At 40.2% G+C, this 20,687-nt stretch overlaps 1 protein-coding gene across 3 annotated transcripts in view; it reads right to left on the reverse strand.

Annotated features, from left to right (window-relative positions):
- The window catches only part of mylk5 (myosin, light chain kinase 5), a 42,123-nt gene that overhangs the window by 14,150 nt on the left and 7,286 nt on the right, over positions 1-20,687 (reverse strand). For all 3 annotated transcript variants that reach the window (XM_035405533.1, XM_035405532.1, XM_035405534.1), the window contains 5 exons: positions 17,853-18,018; positions 16,893-16,938; positions 8,898-9,019; positions 892-1,038; positions 184-336 (listed from right to left, as the gene is read on the reverse strand). In XM_035405533.1, coding sequence (XP_035261424.1) covers positions 184-336; positions 892-1,038; positions 8,898-9,019; positions 16,893-16,938; positions 17,853-18,018 — 634 coding nt within the window. The remainder of the gene's footprint in view (positions 1-183; positions 337-891; positions 1,039-8,897; positions 9,020-16,892; positions 16,939-17,852; positions 18,019-20,687) is intronic.

Raw genomic sequence — 20,687 nt, forward strand, 5'->3', positions numbered from 1 at the left:
CCACAATCTTGCAACACACTGAATTAAAACACATTCATAATTGACTCACTATCTATGTTCCTCTTATTTAAATAGCAGAATTAGAATCATCGACAAACTGAAAACCTGAAGTGCTAATTTGACTCAATGACATAAGGAAAGTTAAAGGAGCACTTGTACTCTGCACCAATACTGTGGTCATACCTCGGACACACACGGCTGCACTGCTGGAGGCCTTGCCCACACTGTTCTCTACCGTGCAGGTGTAGGCACCTGCGTCCTCAGGCAAACACTCGTGCACCACCAGTGTTGCCTGGCTGCCATCGAAAGAAGACTTCCCAAAGTTCACAGCGCCACCTATAGGCGAGAGCATCGGAGCACTTAAAATGAACACATGAGAAACAAAAACCCTGAAAATATAACAAGCATCAAAATTACACAAAGTTACATGCATGAACAGAATGAGACTGAAGACTCTTCAACAGTTAAATAGCTGAGCGTAAAACATCACAAGCTAATCATACAAAAGAGAAACACAAGTTTAAGAATGTTACTTTCCTTCAGTTGCCTGAAAATGAAATGTCAAGATAATGGTGTTAGCTGAGAAAATGTGCAGCTCTCCAGATCTGAAAGCATCTGACAAAATGTCAGACACAAGCCAACATAGAAATACCACACAACCACACAGCCATAAACCATAAATGAGCTTTCTTTGGTCAGTTTATGAAAGAATGTGTGTCATAATCACACGTGCATGTAATGTGATTTTTTCTTGATGCCATACGACATCAGATGAGAGATGAAGAGAGAGTTGTTGTGTGCATATAACATATTTTTGCTTGTAGTCATAGTACATAAGACGAGAGATGGAGAAAGAGAGTAGCTGTTGCCAAAAGATGGCTGTCCTCTCACCATTGTGCAACCAGGAAACTCGCAGGGGCTGAGTTCCTGTGATAACGCTTCGCAGAATGATGTCACCACCTTCCTCGACCGTACAGTCCTCCAGTGGCTTTGTCAACTGTGGTGCTGCCAGTGGCCTGACAAGCGCTGACTTGTCCTCTGGAGTAGGGATACAGAACAAGCACTGTTAGACCTGCCTTTCACATGACCAGGCCACTGACCCCTCACGTTCCCACCTCCTGCATGGATCCAAAATGCCCTCATGTAACCGCTATTCCATTCAAGCTGATGCTATATTCTGCTAAATGTTAAAATGTTAAAGAATTTGGCTCAATTTCATGAGCAAAGCAGTTAAATGCTAACAGAGGGTGCAAAAAAAGCAGCATTCCTGCTATTTTTAAATAAATAATCTTTGATGAGACAGGAAATAGCCTGCTGATTAACTTCTCCCCAAATAATGGCTTCCCAACATGGTTTATCCGGAGAAATTAAACAAAAACAATATAGTGTACAAATGAATGCTTCTCACATGACTGAGAGAAACACAATGTTTTCGGTGAAAATCATGCAGCATTTCCTGGAAGCTTGACCACTGAAGCCTGTCTTAATTATACTAGTTCCTCTTCACCATACTCACCACAGTTTCCTCTTCTCAAAGGCTGTTTCAGTGATGAATTTTGAATGTCAGCACATTCATCTGGTGACAAAGGCACATAACTAAACTAAATGACTTATGCTAACTGTTCAACCACAGAGTTGTTTCTGTTCTTGCCAGTGCTTTTCTTTTTGAGGTGTGAGTAGGATTATGATGACACGGCTGGGATCGCAGTTTAGTGTAATATTTAGTAATGTGACACTCATTGTGTTCTCAGTTGACTGCATGCCTCCCATACCACGGGCTGATTTTAGCTAAATGTTTTTTGATTGTTTAAGTCACATTCCATTCCAGTCAATGGATATCTGCACAAGCGTCCCTGCTTTCGTTATTCACAAAGTCCCCCTGTTTGCTGGCTGCTCAGATGGGTTAGCGCTTGTTTTCTTCGCTTGTGACATCTACTGTGCTAGGGTAAAAATCAATTCTTGGACCTTGAAATTCTGGTTGGAGCACAACATGTGAAAATAGTTACTTACAGCAAGAGAACTTTTGTTTGCCTCTCACAATGACTAGGCCACTGCACAACTAGCTCACAAGTCTTTGTGTATTTTGTATTATTTTCTGCATTTTTATTTGGCTTTTTTTTAAATGATCAGTGTTTTACAATTACAGCTGTTATATAATTTAACATTTTGCTGGATAATTAGTACACATATTTACAAATTGACAAAGTAAAATGTTTAGCTGAATACACTAAGTATACGCTGACAGAAGCAACCTCATGAAGAATTTCACAAATGCCTGATGAATCCAAACAAACACTTTCTTGGGTGTACACAGTATGCTTTGCATATCAATCACTGGTGCCTTTAATTCTCTAGAAAACGTTTGGTGGCCTAGAGAAGTGTCTCCTGGGGTTGTAATTCCTATAAATAAAAAATCTTGTGAGGAAACATCTGTCTACAAACAACGCAGATGGCGAGATGTGTGGTTTGGGCAGAGGTTCAATCCAAATATAGCACCTTCTGAGCTGTGAAGCTCTCCAACCTTCTCTGCTTTCTGCCTGTATAAATGAAAGGAAAACTCTGGAAGGAGGATAAACTATCTGCTCTCTTTTAAAAGAAAACACACTGTGCTCCATAAAAACACACAGTTGTCATATTTTGTGTGCTAGGCTTATAAAGTATTTCCAAGGAGCATAGAGATATTTATTTGCTTAAAATAAATATCTATCATATGCAAGTCCAACAGTTCATTCTTTCATTGGTTTGACAATGATTGCATCACTGTTGTCGCAGTTGTATTTCTGTTTATGTATGCATTGCATATAATGCAGAAGCAGGGAAACTACCTGTGTCCAGGGAGAGCAATGCAGTCAGTCCGGGGGAATGCATGCACATCCGAAATATTCCAACAGGTGCAGGATAAAAAAAAATAGGTAGTATAGAAGAGAGAGTATATCTGCACACTGTTTTTTTATGCTCCCTTGGAAGCATAAAAAAACAGTGTGCGGATATACTCTCTCTTCTATAAGAGCAATGCAGCCACCCATCACACAAAATATGAAGTGCTAGAGCATGATTGCACTAATAAACCTATGTATTGCTAATAACCAATTCCTCCTGGTAAGCTGGATGCAAGGTTTTTTTTTTTTTTATCATGTCACTTGCACAATTATCCTACTCAGGTTAAGTCTAGGTCTGATAGGTTATCTATCTAGTGGTATTTACTTTTGTTACAATACAAATAGTTGGTTTGTCAGGTCAAAACTCATTGATTATAACTGTGCATTATGTACCTTGGTGATATTGCTCTTTTGCTTCTCTACTTCTGTAAGTTGTTCTGGATAAGAGCATCTGCTAAGTGATTGTACTGCAATGAAATGTGCTAACGGGAGTCACACTCTTCAGATATCTGACTGCCTCAGTGGTTAAAAACTGCTTACCCATGGAGGCCAAAGATTCAGCCTGCAGACTTGGAGTCAATTGCATTGCATAATGGTCAGAGAAGTGGATTAGCAACTCCAAAGTTGTAAATTTGATTCCCACCTGAGACATTGCAACTATACTCCTCCGGTATATATAGCCATATTATAGACTAATCAGATGGTCAGCTGCTGCATTTCTTATGTTATGTACAACAGGAGGATCGGTTAGTTACAGGAGTTTCCAGTGCTTCCATTTGAACTGTATTGCATTTGGTCACACACCGCGAACTGCTGTAAATTTTCAGACAATGCATCAAAGTAGGATGTTCTGTCATCAAGGGAAGATAAACTGCTTTCAGTGTGTAAAGAACACAGAACTGATCACCTGGTTAGTCTATGATAATATTTGTGGAAACACGCAACTGTTGCTGTGATAAAATGTGGTTTGCATTTAGACCTTGATAGTTACACTGTATAACATTTTGCTTTGCTTTGGATTATTTATTTGCATGGCCCAGCTTTAAATTTTGACTGATGTCACTAAAATAGTATCTAGTGTATGTTTGTGCTTGCAATGGTCTGTCTGACTGATGTGCAACAGATTGATGATCCGCCCTATCTTGTGGCCTTCGAACACAAAGCATGTCCTTGGCTCACCAACACCCTCTGAACAGTGAAGCATTTTCAAACAATGAATCAATTGATGTCTGTAAACAAAAATTCACAATGGTTTAACACTGGCTCAAAATGCAACCGAAACTGAATGTGAATGTTTAGGGCAAGAAATGGAAGACTTATTATTCAGCAGTAATGACATATTACCTATTACATATCAGTTGGACCCAGCAGTAGGCTAATATAGGCTATGTATCATGTTAATTCATCAATATATCTCGTTTTCATCTCCTTCCCTGTTTTATAGCCTGGCAAGACAAATGAATACACCCATACAAAAAAAGCTGGATAACTGCACTGAGTACCAAGTTAGGTGAATAACTGCACTGAGTAATACTCGGAGCTCTCCCAAATGTGGAACATGCACTAAAGTAAAAAGAGCTGTGGTTTTACTCAGTGCAGTTATCCAGTAACTAACTCGGTAATTCTGCTTTGTGAAATATCCCCCAGATAAGATTAATCCATTGTTAAGGGAAAAATATTACTGGAAATCAAAAAAGTAAAAGTTGATTTCTGAGGTACAAGTGGTTCCTCGGCTACAGTTTGTAGTGCATAAAAGTTAAGTCATGTTCAGTGTCTCACACTTGTATCCCATTAAGGAATCATGCTGTATTATTATTACCACCATATCTCTACTGCTACAGTTCCTGCTGGACTACTGAACAGCCACATCTTTACTTAGATACAGGCTATAACTAGCAAAATATCACTTTCGGTTTCAGCTGCTTAAAGACAAATCATGACTGCTGCTGTATGATACATGTGAAGACAAACTATCTCAAGCTTCATTTGGTTTCATTTGAACATGCTCTCACTTCTATTTTGCGGTATCTATGCACCGTCTGACATCCGCTGGCACCCCTGACCTTGGGTGGAAGAGCTTATAATTGATTTCACTGAATGAAAGTACACTGTACTTATTTTAGGTGGAACTCTTGCTTGTCTGTTATTCATACATCACTTTCCTTGATTTCCCAGTTCACTGAGATAAGGGTGTAGCACCTCAAAATCTGGTTCAGCGACTGTGCCAAGTAGTCAGCTTAGTAAAGAATTAATTTGCCTATTTTTATCTTCACTCTGGTTGATACATACTTGCTTTATATTGTAAATCCTAAATCCAAGCCAACTGTGACGATGTGCTGTGATGACATAAACATGCTGTCATGTTGACATAATGTTATGAAGCTGGAGGGAGGCTGTGTTGGTTCCAGCGATACAGAATCTATTTTCTGTAAATACTGCAGCAGCAGTGGAGGAACATACACGTGTGTGATCCTTATCAATGTGATTTACACCCAAGGGATGTGAGCGGAATGAAGTGATGATGTATGCTTCCAAAAAAACTAAAAGGGAAGAAGATTATCAGGACGTGGCCAGTGTGACGGATCTGGAAATGGGCAAAGAATTCCAAAGAAGGATGTCTAACTTTACAGGATGTTTATGAGATATTTTACAACAGCTGAAATATAAATATACTTCATGTAGCATATTTCATTTATGGTTAAAGGAAAATTAGCTTTAGCTCAGATGCTGCTTAGCTCAAAGTTTATAAAGAAATCTGCTTCAAAGTTGAAAAATGGAATTAGGAAGGTTGCATCAAGGAGTAAGTCCTCTTCCATTAGAATAACATTCTCAACTAATTTTACTCATACAATCATTAATATAGCTATACTATAGCTACAACAAACACAATCAGAGATTATGGACCTTTAGTTTAAAAATAGCATGATTGCATCACTTTTCGGTGAACAGACAGGTACACGGTACAGACAAATGGAGTCAAATACAATACCTTCAAGCTGAAAGATATGATTTATGGGTTTGCTGGTAGTGCCTAGCGTGTCTCAAACTTATCAGGTAAAAATAGTGTACGTGCTGCTACATGTTACTCACTGGTTTTTGGCCAAGGCACTATGAAACATGATTTGGTGTGATTACAGGAAACAAATTAATGGTGTTTCATTGTCATTACTGCATATATAGGCACAGGCCTTGCAATAAAATGAGCCTTGCCAATAAACCGCAAACCATTTCTTTCTATTAAGCCTTGAATTTTGTTGAAAAATAGTTACATCCATTTTGTTGCAGGTCAAATTGCATCAACCCACACAGTGTAAATCTATGCAACGCAGTCAAATAACCCTAAAACAGTGAAAATGTTTCATTCGTCCGTCTGGCCATTCACAAAGAATAAATACAATGTTTTATGTCAAACACTATATTTAATAACAATCTATTGACCATATTTGCTTTCAATGAAAATACATGAATTTTGATAAAACTATTCAACCAACTCCATGTAATCATTTTTATTAATCTTTTTTTTTTTCATTTCATAAAGGTGACCATGAAACACTGTTGACCCAAATTGATCATGATCAATTTGGTCAACAACATGATCTTTGTACAGAAAGTGCAACATGATCTTTGTACACAAAGTGTGCAGAAACATTCCAGAGCACAGATGTTTGGGGGGGGGGAGGAAAAGCCCATATAAGTCCAAAGGAGAAAATGTAATAAAATGTCACGGAGAAAAAGAGAAGTTATGTCGTATTTAAGGTCCAACAAATACTAAAATGGCTCAAAAGAGACAGCAACACATAATAGGAGGGTTAGCCCAGTCATGCAGATCTATGAAGATCAAAGTGCAGTGCAATATAAGCATAAAATTAATTTCTCTGTATAAAGGTCCATTCTGGAGTTAGAAAGGTTTCACAGGAGTTATCAGCTATCTTGGAGAACTATATATCAATAACAGTTCAATTCTGTTCACAACTCGGGAAAGGTGCTGTTAACTTTGGACTGGTATTCACGGCGAAAGCACAACAGCCTGTTTGGCCTGAATTAATGCAGTAAATAACAGACCATGTTTGTTTCCCTTTCTTTTACTGGCACTGATTTCACACACATGGAATCTTGAACATCTGAGGCATACTCAGGATTTAAGATTAGCACCAATTTAACTAGTCTTGATCTGAAGTGTATTTTTTTACTTGTTCTTCAAAACACCACAATAATAAGGGCTTTCAGTAGCCACATTCCTTAAAAAAAAAAAAAAATGACCAACATGAATGACCACTGTTGACATTCAGCATGTCTATAGATCACTCTGCCTGTGCCCCTACATCTCTACAGCACAGACGCCTTTCACAAACAAACAAGCTGCCATCTTCAGACGGCACAGACAAACCCCAAGTGGGGTCAGCACTGCTACCTGGGCTTTACATCACCAGAGACCTGGACTGACCTGTTGAACTTGTGCACCATGGCTCTCACGCCCTGCTCTATATAAACCCTTGACATTTGTCCACAAAGTTATTTGTGTCATATAGAATGAATGCAGTGCCATTGTTATGACGGTGGGCTATATCATGTTGTCCTTTAATGTCTAAATAACTACACAATAAGGAATGCATTACTAGTTTTAGACACTCCTTGCCACTTCTATCAAACAGTCTATTGAAACCTGCAATTTTCCTTTATTTTCCAGTTGGGACCATTGTAAGGGTTTTAATACCAGATTGCTCTCGATTTTTACACAGGACCAATTATTCACATTAGGGAGTATCTAAGAGGAAATCTAAGACAACATCAAAGCAGTCTTTTCAGTGTCAAGGCTGAAATTGCCTCCTTCAACTTCCATATTAATGACCCTCTGTCTTATTGGCTGCCACACAGATAATTACGTCCAGGCTGGCGACTACATCTTTTTGTTCTCCTCCACAGGCACATAAACCCATGCAGGCTGAGGCACCCGTCCTTAAAAAAAGATGTTCTACAAATGTGGTTGTATCCGACTTCATGACTGGCAAACAAATTAGAAAAAACATCCAACCCTGGGGTGTAAGTTGACATTTCCTGTGAGATGTAAATGCTAATTAAAGTAACACTACACATGCATGAGCCTAATAACTAGAATGAGTGCACCAGCCCAACAACTAAGTTACTGTGCTGCTAAACCTGAACAGAACTAGAATTCAGTATGATGTCACCACTCAAGCAAAGCATGAACAAAAAAGGCAGCACTCCATATCAATACAAAAACATATCAATCCTATTTTTACAGTATTAGTACACTCTTCGTACAATATTCTTCTATGGTAACAGCACTACAGGAAACAATTCTTACTTTCAAGTGCATCTTTCAAAGTTGGTGGCTTTTTTAGCATGCTGTGAATTCACACATGCAACAAGACTAGGAGCAGAGAAATGAACAAGCTGACTATGATACAAGCGTGCTGCACCCCAAAATACTACTTTTGCATTTGTAACAGATCATTCTTGATTTTCAGGTTAACTTGCAGATCCCATTCTTTAAATGCAAAGCTAGCTAACAGCAAGTACTTTTTAACACTTCATTTTGAGAACTTTATAATACTTAGTATCTTATATTCATGTTTAAATTGTGCAGTGCAGTTATGTACTCTTGTCACTGAATTCATTTCTCATGTCAATGCAACGGATAAACACTGTATTTACGTAATGGGCCTTCTTTTCAATACTACAAATGCTTTAGTTGTAACAGTAAATTGTAAATAATACAAGAAAGTAAAAGAAAAATAGTTGCAAAAAAGGTTCAAGTCTAGTTCTTATATGTTAGTATATTTTAAAAATACATGCTGAAAAAGAAAATACAGATTTTTGTACAATCATTTTAATGTGTACATAATCTCTGAGTGTAACCCTAAAGCATCCTGCTGTTACATGTCTAGCAGGAAGTCAGACAAAACATACACCGGCTCATAACACATTAGTCTTCCATTATTTGGGCTACTAGACTGAAATGCCTGACTGGTTACCCATAGTAAGGATGGTCCTTACCTGAAACTGATTTCTCCTCCATCCTGCTTTTAAAGGTGGTATTCCTGACTGCTGGTCCATTATCCAACACCCTCTTGCTGGCACTGTTGTCCTGTGTTGGTGTGGTAGGCTTAAGCTGTACCCTGAAAGTGGACACATAGGTCTGTTTTGTCTTGTTGCTGCTCATATCTATCTGTGGGAAAGGGCTCTCCACGCCAGACTCCTAACTCACTGTCTGTGCCCTCTCTGTGAATCCTGTTTAACTCTCTCTCTCTCTCTCTCTCTCTCTCTCTCTCTCTGTCTGTCTGTCTCTCTCACACTCTCTCTCTCTCCTCTGAATTGTCCTGCGTTCCCTCTGCCCTCATTCACATCACTTGCATTTTAGAGTATACACGGAGCTCAAGAATATCTGTCCCCCCACACTGTTCGCGTCCTCCGTACAGGAAGCCGCATGCTTTATCAGGTCAGACGTCGCGCTGCAGTGCGTGAACTTTAACTGAAGCGCGAGAGAGCGGAGAGAGAATGAGACTCGGAAGGGGTGGGGAAACCTGCTGCATACCTGGTGATCGCTGCACGAAAGCCCCACAGCCGTGCTCTGTCAACAAAGCCGGTGGCAAAACGACGATCAGACTGTCGCTATGAAAAAAACATTAAACGTAGCCTATGTTCGACTGATGGAGGTAGACAAATTCCTGAATAGCCACCCATCGCCCATATTTTGCATGGAGACTTCGTGATCGTGTAACGTTGCAGTCTAATGGCCCTAGGATTCGCGAATTTATCTTTCAAAAGAACTGTGATTTTATACATCAATTGTCAGTGAAAACGTTGGATTTTACAGCAGTGACTGATGTGTGAATCTAACTGCTCTTTGAACGGACTGAGTACTGCCACCGATCTGAATGGTTTGTACTACAGGCTATGACTGATTGCATTGTCGCTGAGGATGGGCATTCTTTGACATAACGATGAAAAATACCAATGAATATGTCACTGGCTCCAGCTTCATCTTGCTACCTGCGGAGGCGTGTAAGGCGATGACATCACAAGAATCTGATCCATCCAGTGGAACAGCTTTGTATACGAACCACAGTGTAGAAGCATGTCTTAGGTTTAAGCCTTTTGCTAGGGCAATGTGCTATTACTCTGCTTACAGAACACATCTGATGCTCATGGTTGGTCCCTTGCCTTGAGTTTATAAATCTCCCAGCCTATCCTTAAGCTGTTGCCTACTGTAGGTACAGCCAGGTTAGTAGCCCCAGAAGCATTTGTCATGTAAGTGGGAGCTAGCTGACTACCTGACTCAGAGGGGATGGTCGCCCTAGAAACAGCCAGGTTATAATATACCCAAGAGCCCTTGGTAGAAACAGCAACAGCAGTCCTTTTCACCAGACAGCACTGAGCACATGATAAGACCCCAGACAAATAAAGCAAATTGTGTCCTCCAACATGGGGTCACCAGTAGTGAGTATGTTTATGTCACCTTCACAGGTATACTAACCAAGATGACAGGCAGGGAAGATCTTACACCATGATCACTAATGCTAAAAATGCTGTATTAGATACAATCCTTTGTAAAATAAAAGTTCTATGAACCAAAACACATATTTATGATCTATTTCAGGCAAATAAATATATGGTGCAACAATACCAAATCGGAGCCCTGGAAATCTTAGTCACTAGTTCTGTGACTCCAGAGACTGATTCACCACAGTGTGAACACACACAACTCTGGCAGCTTGAGAGAAAAACACTGAGGGACACTAGAGGGGAAGGCAACTTGTTCATAGGTCCTCTCCCCTTTCTCACTCTCATGGGAATGTGTACATTGTCAACACTATGGGCTCAAAACCCCTCTTGAGGGAGGCAAACCTAAAGTCCTGTTTTCTGTTTCACATCAGTAACTACTGAACTTCATCAGGGTGCCTGATGTACTGTGTGACTCCTTGGGGTTTTCAATAGCAATGCCATGAAAGGTAAACACACTAGATGCCAGACCTGAGCTCAGCTGGAGGAAACCTTATTGAGTGATGCGTTTTTAAGTGTACTATTTTTTGGAAAGAGTATGAGAGCCTGGAACACACTAGCATTAAAGTTGAACCTAGAAGAAGACTTGAATGCACCAGGAATGGAGGAAGTTCAGAACTCCAAAATGTGAAAGTATACCCATTTTATGGAAAGCACCCTTTATTGATTAGAATTAGGCACGTGTCACAACCATATTTTTTTTAAACAGGTTCTGACACTGTTTTAAGTAGGCATCTCATTGTGTGGCTGTAATCCATAGTTTATGCTAAAAATCAGTGATCAACCCAGTGGTAATATGGATCTTAATATTACATTTTTTTCTATGTGGGTTTTCTAAATGATACATCTCACTTTCAGTAACCCGCTACAGTATGTTTGGCCTCTTATGTGAACTATATGTGATTTTGTTCTCCTCTTTCTTTATATGGAACTGCTGACTTTCCCACATGGTGTTCTTTAGTGATAGTGGTAATTCCTTTCTTATACAATAGATAGTTGATAGTATTTCAAATATTTTTAATTATTGGAAAGTAATAGTCACATTTGAGATTTGGTGAAAATACAGAGCTTTAACAGGTGTAATTGCATATGTTACTTTTAGTTTCATGCTCCTAATGGTGTACTTGTAATTCATATTGGTATATTGCTATCTGTGCCATACACTATCTGCTTCTTCTAGACCTCTCCGCTGCATTTGACACTGTGGAGCACTCTATCCTCCTGTCCTCCCTGGCAGCAACAGGGATCTGTGGCACAGTCCTTGACTGGATTGAGTCTTACCTCTCTGACCGTTCCTTCCAGGTTGCCTGGGCGAGTAAGGTATCACCACCCCGTCCCCTCGCCACCGGAGTTCCCCAGGGCTCAGTCCTCGGTCCCCTTCTCTTCTCCTTATACACAAGATCCCTTGGCCCTGTAATCTCTGCCCATGGCTTGTCCTATCACTCCTATGCCGACGACGCGCAACTCTTTCTCTCCTTCTCCCCATCGGACACACAGGTCCCTGCCCGCATCTCCGCTTGCCAGAGGGACATCCAGAGCTGGATGGACAATCACCACCTGAAGCTCAACCCGGGAAATACGGAGCTAATCTTTATTCCTGCTCTATCTTCTCCCCTCCTCGACTTTTCCATTTCCCTAGGGGACACCTTAGTGACATCATCACCCTGTACCAAGAATCTCAGAGTGGTGATGGACAACAGGCTGTCCCTCTCCAAGAACATCGCAGCAGTAAGCCGGGCATGCAGATTTTTCCTGTATAACATCCGCAGAATCCGCCCCTTTCTCACCACCTACTCAACCCAGCTCCTGGTCCAAGCAATGGTTCTATCCCACCTGGACTACTGCAACTCTCTTCTGGCTGGACTACCGGCATCTGCCACCAGACCCCTGAAACTCATTCAGAATGCTGCAGCTCGTCTGGTCTTCAACCTCCCCAGACACTCCCACGTCACTCCCCTGCTCACTACCCTCCACTGGCTGCCTGTTATACCTCGCATCAAATTTAAAAATTGGTCCTAGCATACCAGGCAGTCAAGGGATCAGCCCCAGCATACCTCCACAAAATATTCAAACCCTACATGCCAGCCAGATCCCTCCGTTCTGCTACCTCAGGACACCTGGCACCTTCCCCTCTTCGCACCTGCACTTCCAGAACACGTCTCCTGTCTGTTCTGGCCCCACGATGGTGGAATAACCTCCCCGTGGAGGTCAGAACAGCTGAGACACTGACCCATTTCAAGCGACGACTGAAGACTCACCTCTTCAGGCTGCACCTCTCCCCATCCCTCCTTACCCCCTGTAAATGACTGTAAGCTTAGGGTTGTAACTAGGCAGCTGTTTCGTAGGTGACTTAGGTGCATTAACTGTCTTAACTACTGCTTGTATTTTTTCCATAGACTGCGTTGTTGCCGTTCTCGTTGTGTTAGTGTTAATCAGTTTAACCTTCAGGGTCCAAGTTGAACTATGCGGTTGTTCCCTGCACTTGAACCGGTACTTCTCTCTAGGGTTTTCGTCATACTTGTTCCTGGTTATGGTTATACACTTTGTTGTACGTCGCTCTGGATAAGAGCGTCTGCCAAATGCCTGTAATGTAATGTAATGTAATGTTTAATTGTATCTGGGAAAATCAAATACTTCTTTGAGAGTTAAGGAAATATACCATTTATACAACAGATTACCAACAGGACTAGAGAATGCCATTGTGCAGTGTAACAGGTTTCTCTTTGATTTCCTATACATTTTTTATCATAGTTTCCACTTGGATTTTCTCCAGCAGCGGATAATGAGTTTCACAAGAGTGCCTCAGCTAATTCACTTATGTTCAAACTCACATTTTGTTCATGCGTACGATAAAGCCAGTCATCCATCCATCACTCTTACTTGTTTACCACACGGTACAGATGAGTTGGGATGGCAAACAAGATCACAAAAGGCTCCCATAATGCCCCCTGAAACAACTAACAATGACCGAAGACATTACATATTACTAGAAGAGTGCACTCAGTAGAGTGCAGATCTCCGCCAGGCATGTTAGCTTTGCTGATGCAACAATAGAGGCTACACAATCAATGCAACCAGACAAATACAATATTACAAGTTTTTATCATGTGCCACTGAAAATCCCAAAAACGCCGATTCAGTGAAGTAGCGCTAAAGGTGGTGACATGTTAGCTAATTTCATTAAAATCAGCCACGATAGACAGAGCTAACGTTGACGTTAGCCTATAGTCTGGCACTTTCGTTTCAAATCCGGACAGGAACAATCTGGACGGGAACAATTCTCAAAGACCAGCAATGTAAAATATCAATTTCAATGTGAAAATGCAAACAAAATAATTGCCACAGATTCAAACATTAACGTACCCCGTTAGTTGGCAGATTATTTTGTTGGCATTTTAACATTGAAATTGACATTTTACATCGCTGGTTTTTCATTCCAAACGGAAGCGGTTGTTGATCACTTGCGACCCCTACCGGCCGGTTAGGAGGAGTGAGGAGTTAGAACTCAATGTGTTTCAATGGACAATGATGGAAATTAATTCAAATAAAATACTTGTCGTTGACCGATTTGCAAAATATTCGAGAATTCCGGTCCTTGGCCTGCTGCCAGCATGCACAACAAGTATTAGGCTGATCGGCCCAGTAGTATGCGAGATTAGCTGCGGACAGATACACAAACACAGGCACAAACACACACACGACCAAACGCATAATCCCCTCCAGGCTCTCGCCTGGCGGAGATAATAAATTGACTTAAGTAAATAAGAAATTTACTTCTAGGTTTAATTCCCGAATATAATGCCACAGTGTTACTCTGAGCTAATGGGCCCCTTTACCTCTTAGTATCGTTTAAAAATAATTCCAGCAGCAGTGCCAGAATCTTAACAGTGGTACTGTGCTGCTGCTGCCTCTATGTAGAGGAAACTGTTTTATTCACCTCCATGGTTATGAACCACCTTTTAGCAGATGGTTTACATAAAATTGTGACAACAAACACAGAGTTCAGTAACTTTAATTATCCATGTTATGGCAGGCTCTCTTGCCCTTTGACACCAGCCAATGCGCGTACGACTCTCATCAGAGAGAGAGAAGAGTAAGCCCAACTGTGAGGGTGGAGCAGAGGTCTCTTTCTCCACACCCACTCAGAGGGAATTAGGGGATCAGCAAGGATGAAACCATTTCACAACCAGTCCTCTGAACTGAAAGAGTACCTCTCAGTTAATGGGATCTCCATAGAGACGACCTTACAAAAGATATTCTTTGCATTCTTGTGCTGCTCTAGACATAAACATGATTATCGCAGCATCATTTTTTAACTTGCATTTCCCTCTCCATTCATATTACCCAAACAACTGGATATTGTGGCAGTGAGAATATCCAGGAGAATCTGAATCTGCAAAATCTGTTTTACATCAGAGGTTGTTTCCACTTTCCAGGTGACAGACATGCCACAGAAAAAAGCAAAACACATCACTCAACACACTGAACCTTACCAGGGTATCTGAAAGCCCACAAATGACCAGTAGGTCTGCATTATTCTTGTCTAAACAGGCAGGAAATAGTTCATCCATCCCTACAATGGCCTTTAGATTTATAATGCTCCATAAGGGAACTTCAAATATTTTTCTGCTTTCCAAACTATCTTTCTTAAACCATTTTTCACTTCTTTTCCCAATTATTTTCTCAACAACTAAAAATAATCTCTAATTGTGCCTTTTGATCTTGCATTTATGCAAGGATTAGACATGGTCAACTTGCAGCATAGCCAAGGCTTAAGCTTGCAACTACATATAGGGCCCTGTCTGTGCTCTGGGTGAATGACTGCACACACTAAAGCACTCAGAAGCACCATTCACACTGTCTTGGGGATTGATGATGACAGCCATTACAAGTATTACAGTGCCTTCTATAATGTTGGTAATCAAACTATTCACATGTAGCTAAAGTGCAGAATCTCAGGCTTTATTAAAAGGGTATTTTTAAAATCCCTTTTGGTGTCGAAATTACTATGTAGATATTACACCACTTTTTACAACCACCCCCCCCCCCCTCCCCATTTCAGGACACCATAATGTTTTGAAAAGAATGGTTGTGTTTCTGATCAGACAGGGGTGTTTAATTGCTCCCTTAATGCAGGCATAAGAGAGCTTTCCGTATCTAGTTTTCATTCTATTATTTTGATTGTCTTTGGAGTCTGTTATTGGCATTTGTCAACATGAGGACCAGAGTTAGGCCAACGAAAGGATAGGAAGCCACTATGAGGCTGAAAATAAGAAGAAAGAAAACAGTCTGAGGCATAAGCCAAACATATTTGGAACATCATTAAGAAGAACACTGCTGAGCCAAGTAATCGCAAAGGGCCTGGTAGACCAAGGAAGACCTCTACAGTTGATGACTGAAGAATTCTGTCCATAATGATGAAAAACCTACAAACACCTGTCCAACAGATCAGGAACACTCTTCAGGAGGCAAGCATCGATGTGTCAGTGACTACTGTCTGCAGAAGACATCACAAACAGAAATACCGAAGCTACACTGCAAGATGCAAACCACTAGTTAGCCACAAAGACAGGATGGCAAGGTTACAGTTTAATAAAAAGTACCTAAAAAGTCAGCCTGCTGACTTCTGGAAAAAGATATTTTGGACAGATAATTCCACAATTATTGTGGGCAGATGAGGCCAAGATTATCCAAAGCATAATCCTCATCTGTGAAAAATGGTGGTGGGGGTGTTATGGTTTGGGCATATATGGCTGCCACAGGTACTGGCTCACTTGTGTTCACTGATGATATAACTGCTGATAGCAGCAGCAGAAATAATTAGCAGAGTACAGAAATATCCACTCAAGTTCAAACAAATGCCTCCAAAATCACTGGACTACATCAAGACAAGAATCCCAAACATACTGCTAAAGCAACAAAGGACTTTTTCAAAGCCAAAAACTGGAAAATTCTTGACTGGCCTAGTCAGTCACTCGATCTGAGTCAAACTGAAGATGCATTTCATATGTTGAAGAGAAAACCTAAAGCAATCAGCCCCTGAAACAAGCAGCAGCTGAAGATGGCTGCAGTACAGGCCTGGCAGAGCATCATCAGGAAAGATACACAGCACCCGGTGGTGCCAGCCAGATCCCAGCAGTCATTGCATGCAAAGAATATGCAACAAAGTACTAAACATGATTACTTTCATTTACATGACATTAATATGTCCCAAATGTTATGGTGCCCTGAAATGGGGGGCAATGTATGAAAAGTAAAGTAATTGTGGAGCACAGAGCCAAATTAAGAAAAAATATGATTTTGTCCCAAATGTTATGGAGGGCACTGTATATCTGGTTGCAAGGCTCCATGTACCAGTTCCAATGAAGTACAGGTTTTGCATTGTAAATCCTTAAGGCTTTACCTGGCAATATGTCATGGAAGTAGAAATAGCGTGACTGACACAACCTGCATAGACCCAGGGCTCCCCCCAAGCATCACTGTACTTACTCATTTGTCATGTAGTTTGGGTTGGGCATGGAGCAAAAACTTTCATCTGGAAAGAAAGAAAAACAAAAACACCTGTCCGTAGAAAAGTATTCTCTTGCAACATCTGTCACTGCTGAAATGTTTCATTTGTTTAGCACAATTTAATAGGGCATGTAGGGTTGTTTGAACCACTCATAATTTTTCTTTAAAATTCAGTGTGCCTCAAGATTCATGTAACACTTTTAGTTCAGCCATCTCCCTGAGTGTACTTATAGTCATCTATACATTCTGTGCCAAAATCAATACTCATAAGTTTTACATCAGTCAGAGATATACTTGCACTATTATATTTTAAAGCGGGAAGAGTAATATATCATTATACTGTAGTATCATTAAGGACTGGCACATTATTTTCTATTCACACAGTCCCAATGGGTTTTCTCATTGACTCATACATGAAAAGGAAAAAAGCTAACAGACAAGTATATTTTTAAAGTCAGCTGAAAGTGGTACTTTTTTAATAAAGAAAAGAAAATATAATTGTCAATAAGACCTTTATATTTTCTTATATGTGTGTAAAGATGTGTTAACATATATCATAGAATAAGTAAAGTGCACTGGCTGATCAGGTCAGGAAAATTGTCCTGTCAACAGCACATGCCATTATGGCAGGCCACTGTAATTTACTGTATATAAAGGGAAATAACTATATGATGCATGCACATAACGTGATATGTAAACGAAAACTGTAAAATAAAATAGACAGCAGAAATGTTTATTACTGAGTTTCCACCAAAAGGGACTACATTTAATAAAATCAAATTGCATCCTTTCTTGAAGCAAATTCAAAGTTGTGACATGGCATGACAAGGTCTTGTGATGGGGTTTATGTAATGTGTCTGTGAGCGCAATACTAATGCTTTAGTCAGGTTTGGGTAATGTACCTCAGGCTGTTAGCTGCACTTGGTTTGTATATTGTACCTGTAACAGTCAGCTGTGCAGACGCACTGCTCTCCCCAGCTGGGCTGTGTATTTGACAGGTGTACAGGCCCTGATCCTCCCTCCGCACCACCTGCAGCTCCAACAGGTGAAAACCAGCAGAGAAGAAACAGTGAGCTGTAGACCTCCCTGGCAGCGGGGCCCAGTCCTACCAGACAGAGAGGGAGAGAAAGAGAGACATAGAGTCAGGCAGGTCTGCACTCCGATGCCTAATTCAGTCGCTATTCTTCACTGGCACTGTTTAAGGATCTCCTATTGTGTAACAGTTTAAGGAGTCCTAACAATGGTCCTTTTATTACTGTGGAACAATGTTGACTTGCAGAGCCTATGACTCCGACACACCTTTATCAATGCTTTTGGGCACCCTGTGGCTATTATTATATTAAGCCTCATAAATAGGGTTCTAAGGGTCCAAAATTTCCAGTAATTTCCAGGAAGCTTTCTGCAGGAAGTTAAGCTTAGGAGTTTTGGGAATTTAGCCCAATTTCCATATAAAATGTTGACTTATAATAGTTAATCATTTTTGGTGGGCAAAATACACCTTAAAAGGTCATTCAAGATATTGAGGCATGTTTTGGTTAAAATATCTCCATTTAATGGAAATTCAGTAGAATTATATCCCTGCCCTTTGCATTCTTCCTCCTCATGTGCAGTGCACTCTTGCATACCATGCACAGATAATTGTCAGCATTCCATTTCATGGAAATTCAGTAGAAATTCAATCGTCTGTATGCATAGTGCATTCTCCCATCAGAGGGAATATGTTATTCAACCTTCCTGTGTTTAATTGTTCAGTGAAAGAATCCCATGTAAAAAGTAAACTTGTCTCCTCTTTTGTCTACAATTTTTTTATTTCTATTAGTAAGCTTTGCATGTCTGCTTATGACATGGTAAAAGGTCTATGTCCATAGGACATGGTAAATACAGCCTGTGCATAATTTTCCTTTTTATTCCCCTTCATTTTCATATATTCCTGATAATTCCTGTATATTCCCATTAATTCCCAAGGAAGGTTTCCACCCCTGAATATTCCTGAAATTTTGCAACTCTAATAATAAATATAGAAGCACAACCCAAACTGATAAGCCTTTTTCTAAGCTGTGAATTATATAGACCCCCCTACCCCAGTCCACCCCTCTGAAATTATGCTAATCTGCTGTTTAAAGTCACACAGAGCTCTGAAAAGTTGGACAGGAATCCAAAACAGGAAAACAGCCTAATTGGTGCCAGAACACGGAAAGTGACTGTTTTATGTACAACAATAAGATTCCGAGAAGCTAAATTAACTGCAGTCTGTTCCCATGACCTGTAATAGATGGCAGTGAGATTGTTTCTGAAGAAACTGATTCCTAAGGAAGGTGTGCTTCAGCTTGATTGCATTTGACTGCCAGCGCATTGTGAAATGTGACAGTAGATCAATCTACAACAGTCAAAACCCTCCCAGGGCCCAAAAATACAGTTAAGTAAGGAGTAAAGTACAGTGAAGTCAAAGAGATAGTTTAAGTCAGAAGCAGTGTTAACTTAGCACACCACAGGATAAAGGCAAAGGGAGGATTCTGCCTTCTACACATTTCATGCCACACAGCACACATGCAAGTCTGTGTGCCATAAAACCCAGCACTTGTTTTCTGGTCAGATGAAAGGATAAATCTCAGAGCAGGACTCTCTGCCAGTTATCCTGTTATCACAACTTTCATCAGAACTACTCAAGCATACAGCTATTTCAGCCCCTTCTGCCAGTGGGTCTCTTTCTCACACTTATATAGCCAGAAGTTTCTGCTCAAGACCTTTCTCTCTGTTTGACCTCAGTTCCAGCAACCATTATGTAAGGAATAAACCATGACGTCCCGGAGAGGTTTATCCCACTTATATAACGGGTTACCAACAATGACTATATATGGTTACTTTAATATTTATTGATTTTTATCGACTTAATCAGCTGAAAGTGAAATATTCTTCCACGACCGTTTGGGCATAGGGGAGAACTGTTCATATTTCAAACAGAAGAGGTGCTATCTCAAAAATCAAATAGCTACTTTGTGAACATGTTCTGTGATCAACTTCCTGTTCAAATGTGGTCAAAGTCACTCTATTCTGAGGTGAGCACAATTTTCTTATTTTTCACCTTCAAAAGTAAAAAAATGACATTTTACATTTTATGTAATAAAACTTTGGTAGGTATGAATGTTCAAAATTATATTTTTGTACTGAGTAGAGGAGACATTGAAGTGTCTTTTGATACTTTAGCTGCAGTCCTATGTTGAGCTAACCTTGAGAGTTAGCCAACATTAGCACACATGTCAGTTTGGGGCAAGTTGTCACATGTAAATTACTGTACTCTGATTCGGTATTTTCAAAAGGTTCCCACGGGCAGGCAGCCGTGCCAACATCAGTGGTTAATGATGTTGAATTTGGTTTTGAATTTGAAATTTAAAAAATCAATATTCACACTTCAGTAGTTGTGTTTTTATTTGTTGATAATCCAATGTGACAACCTTCCTCGACATAGTATGACAACTTACCCGCTGATGGGGCAAGTTGTCACAAGTGAGCACACTGTATTTAACTGTCTACAACTTTGTACTGAAATAAGATATAAAGATGTAATGAATACAAAATATGTACTTATTTAAATATGTAATAAGACTTATTTTTTTCATTTGGTATGACATTTATACCATTGTGATGTATTGTGCCCAGTCAATGTAAGAAAGAGTGAAAAGTGTGACAACATACCCCGCTCTCCCCTATTATTTTTAGCAAAACTCTGGTTCGTAGTTGTATTTGCACCACTGTTAAGCAAAAACCTTTGGTCGT

Source organism: Anguilla anguilla, chromosome 2 (genome assembly GCF_013347855.1).
Source record: "Anguilla anguilla isolate fAngAng1 chromosome 2, fAngAng1.pri, whole genome shotgun sequence".
NCBI classification, from domain to species: Eukaryota; Metazoa; Chordata; class Actinopteri; order Anguilliformes; family Anguillidae; genus Anguilla; species Anguilla anguilla.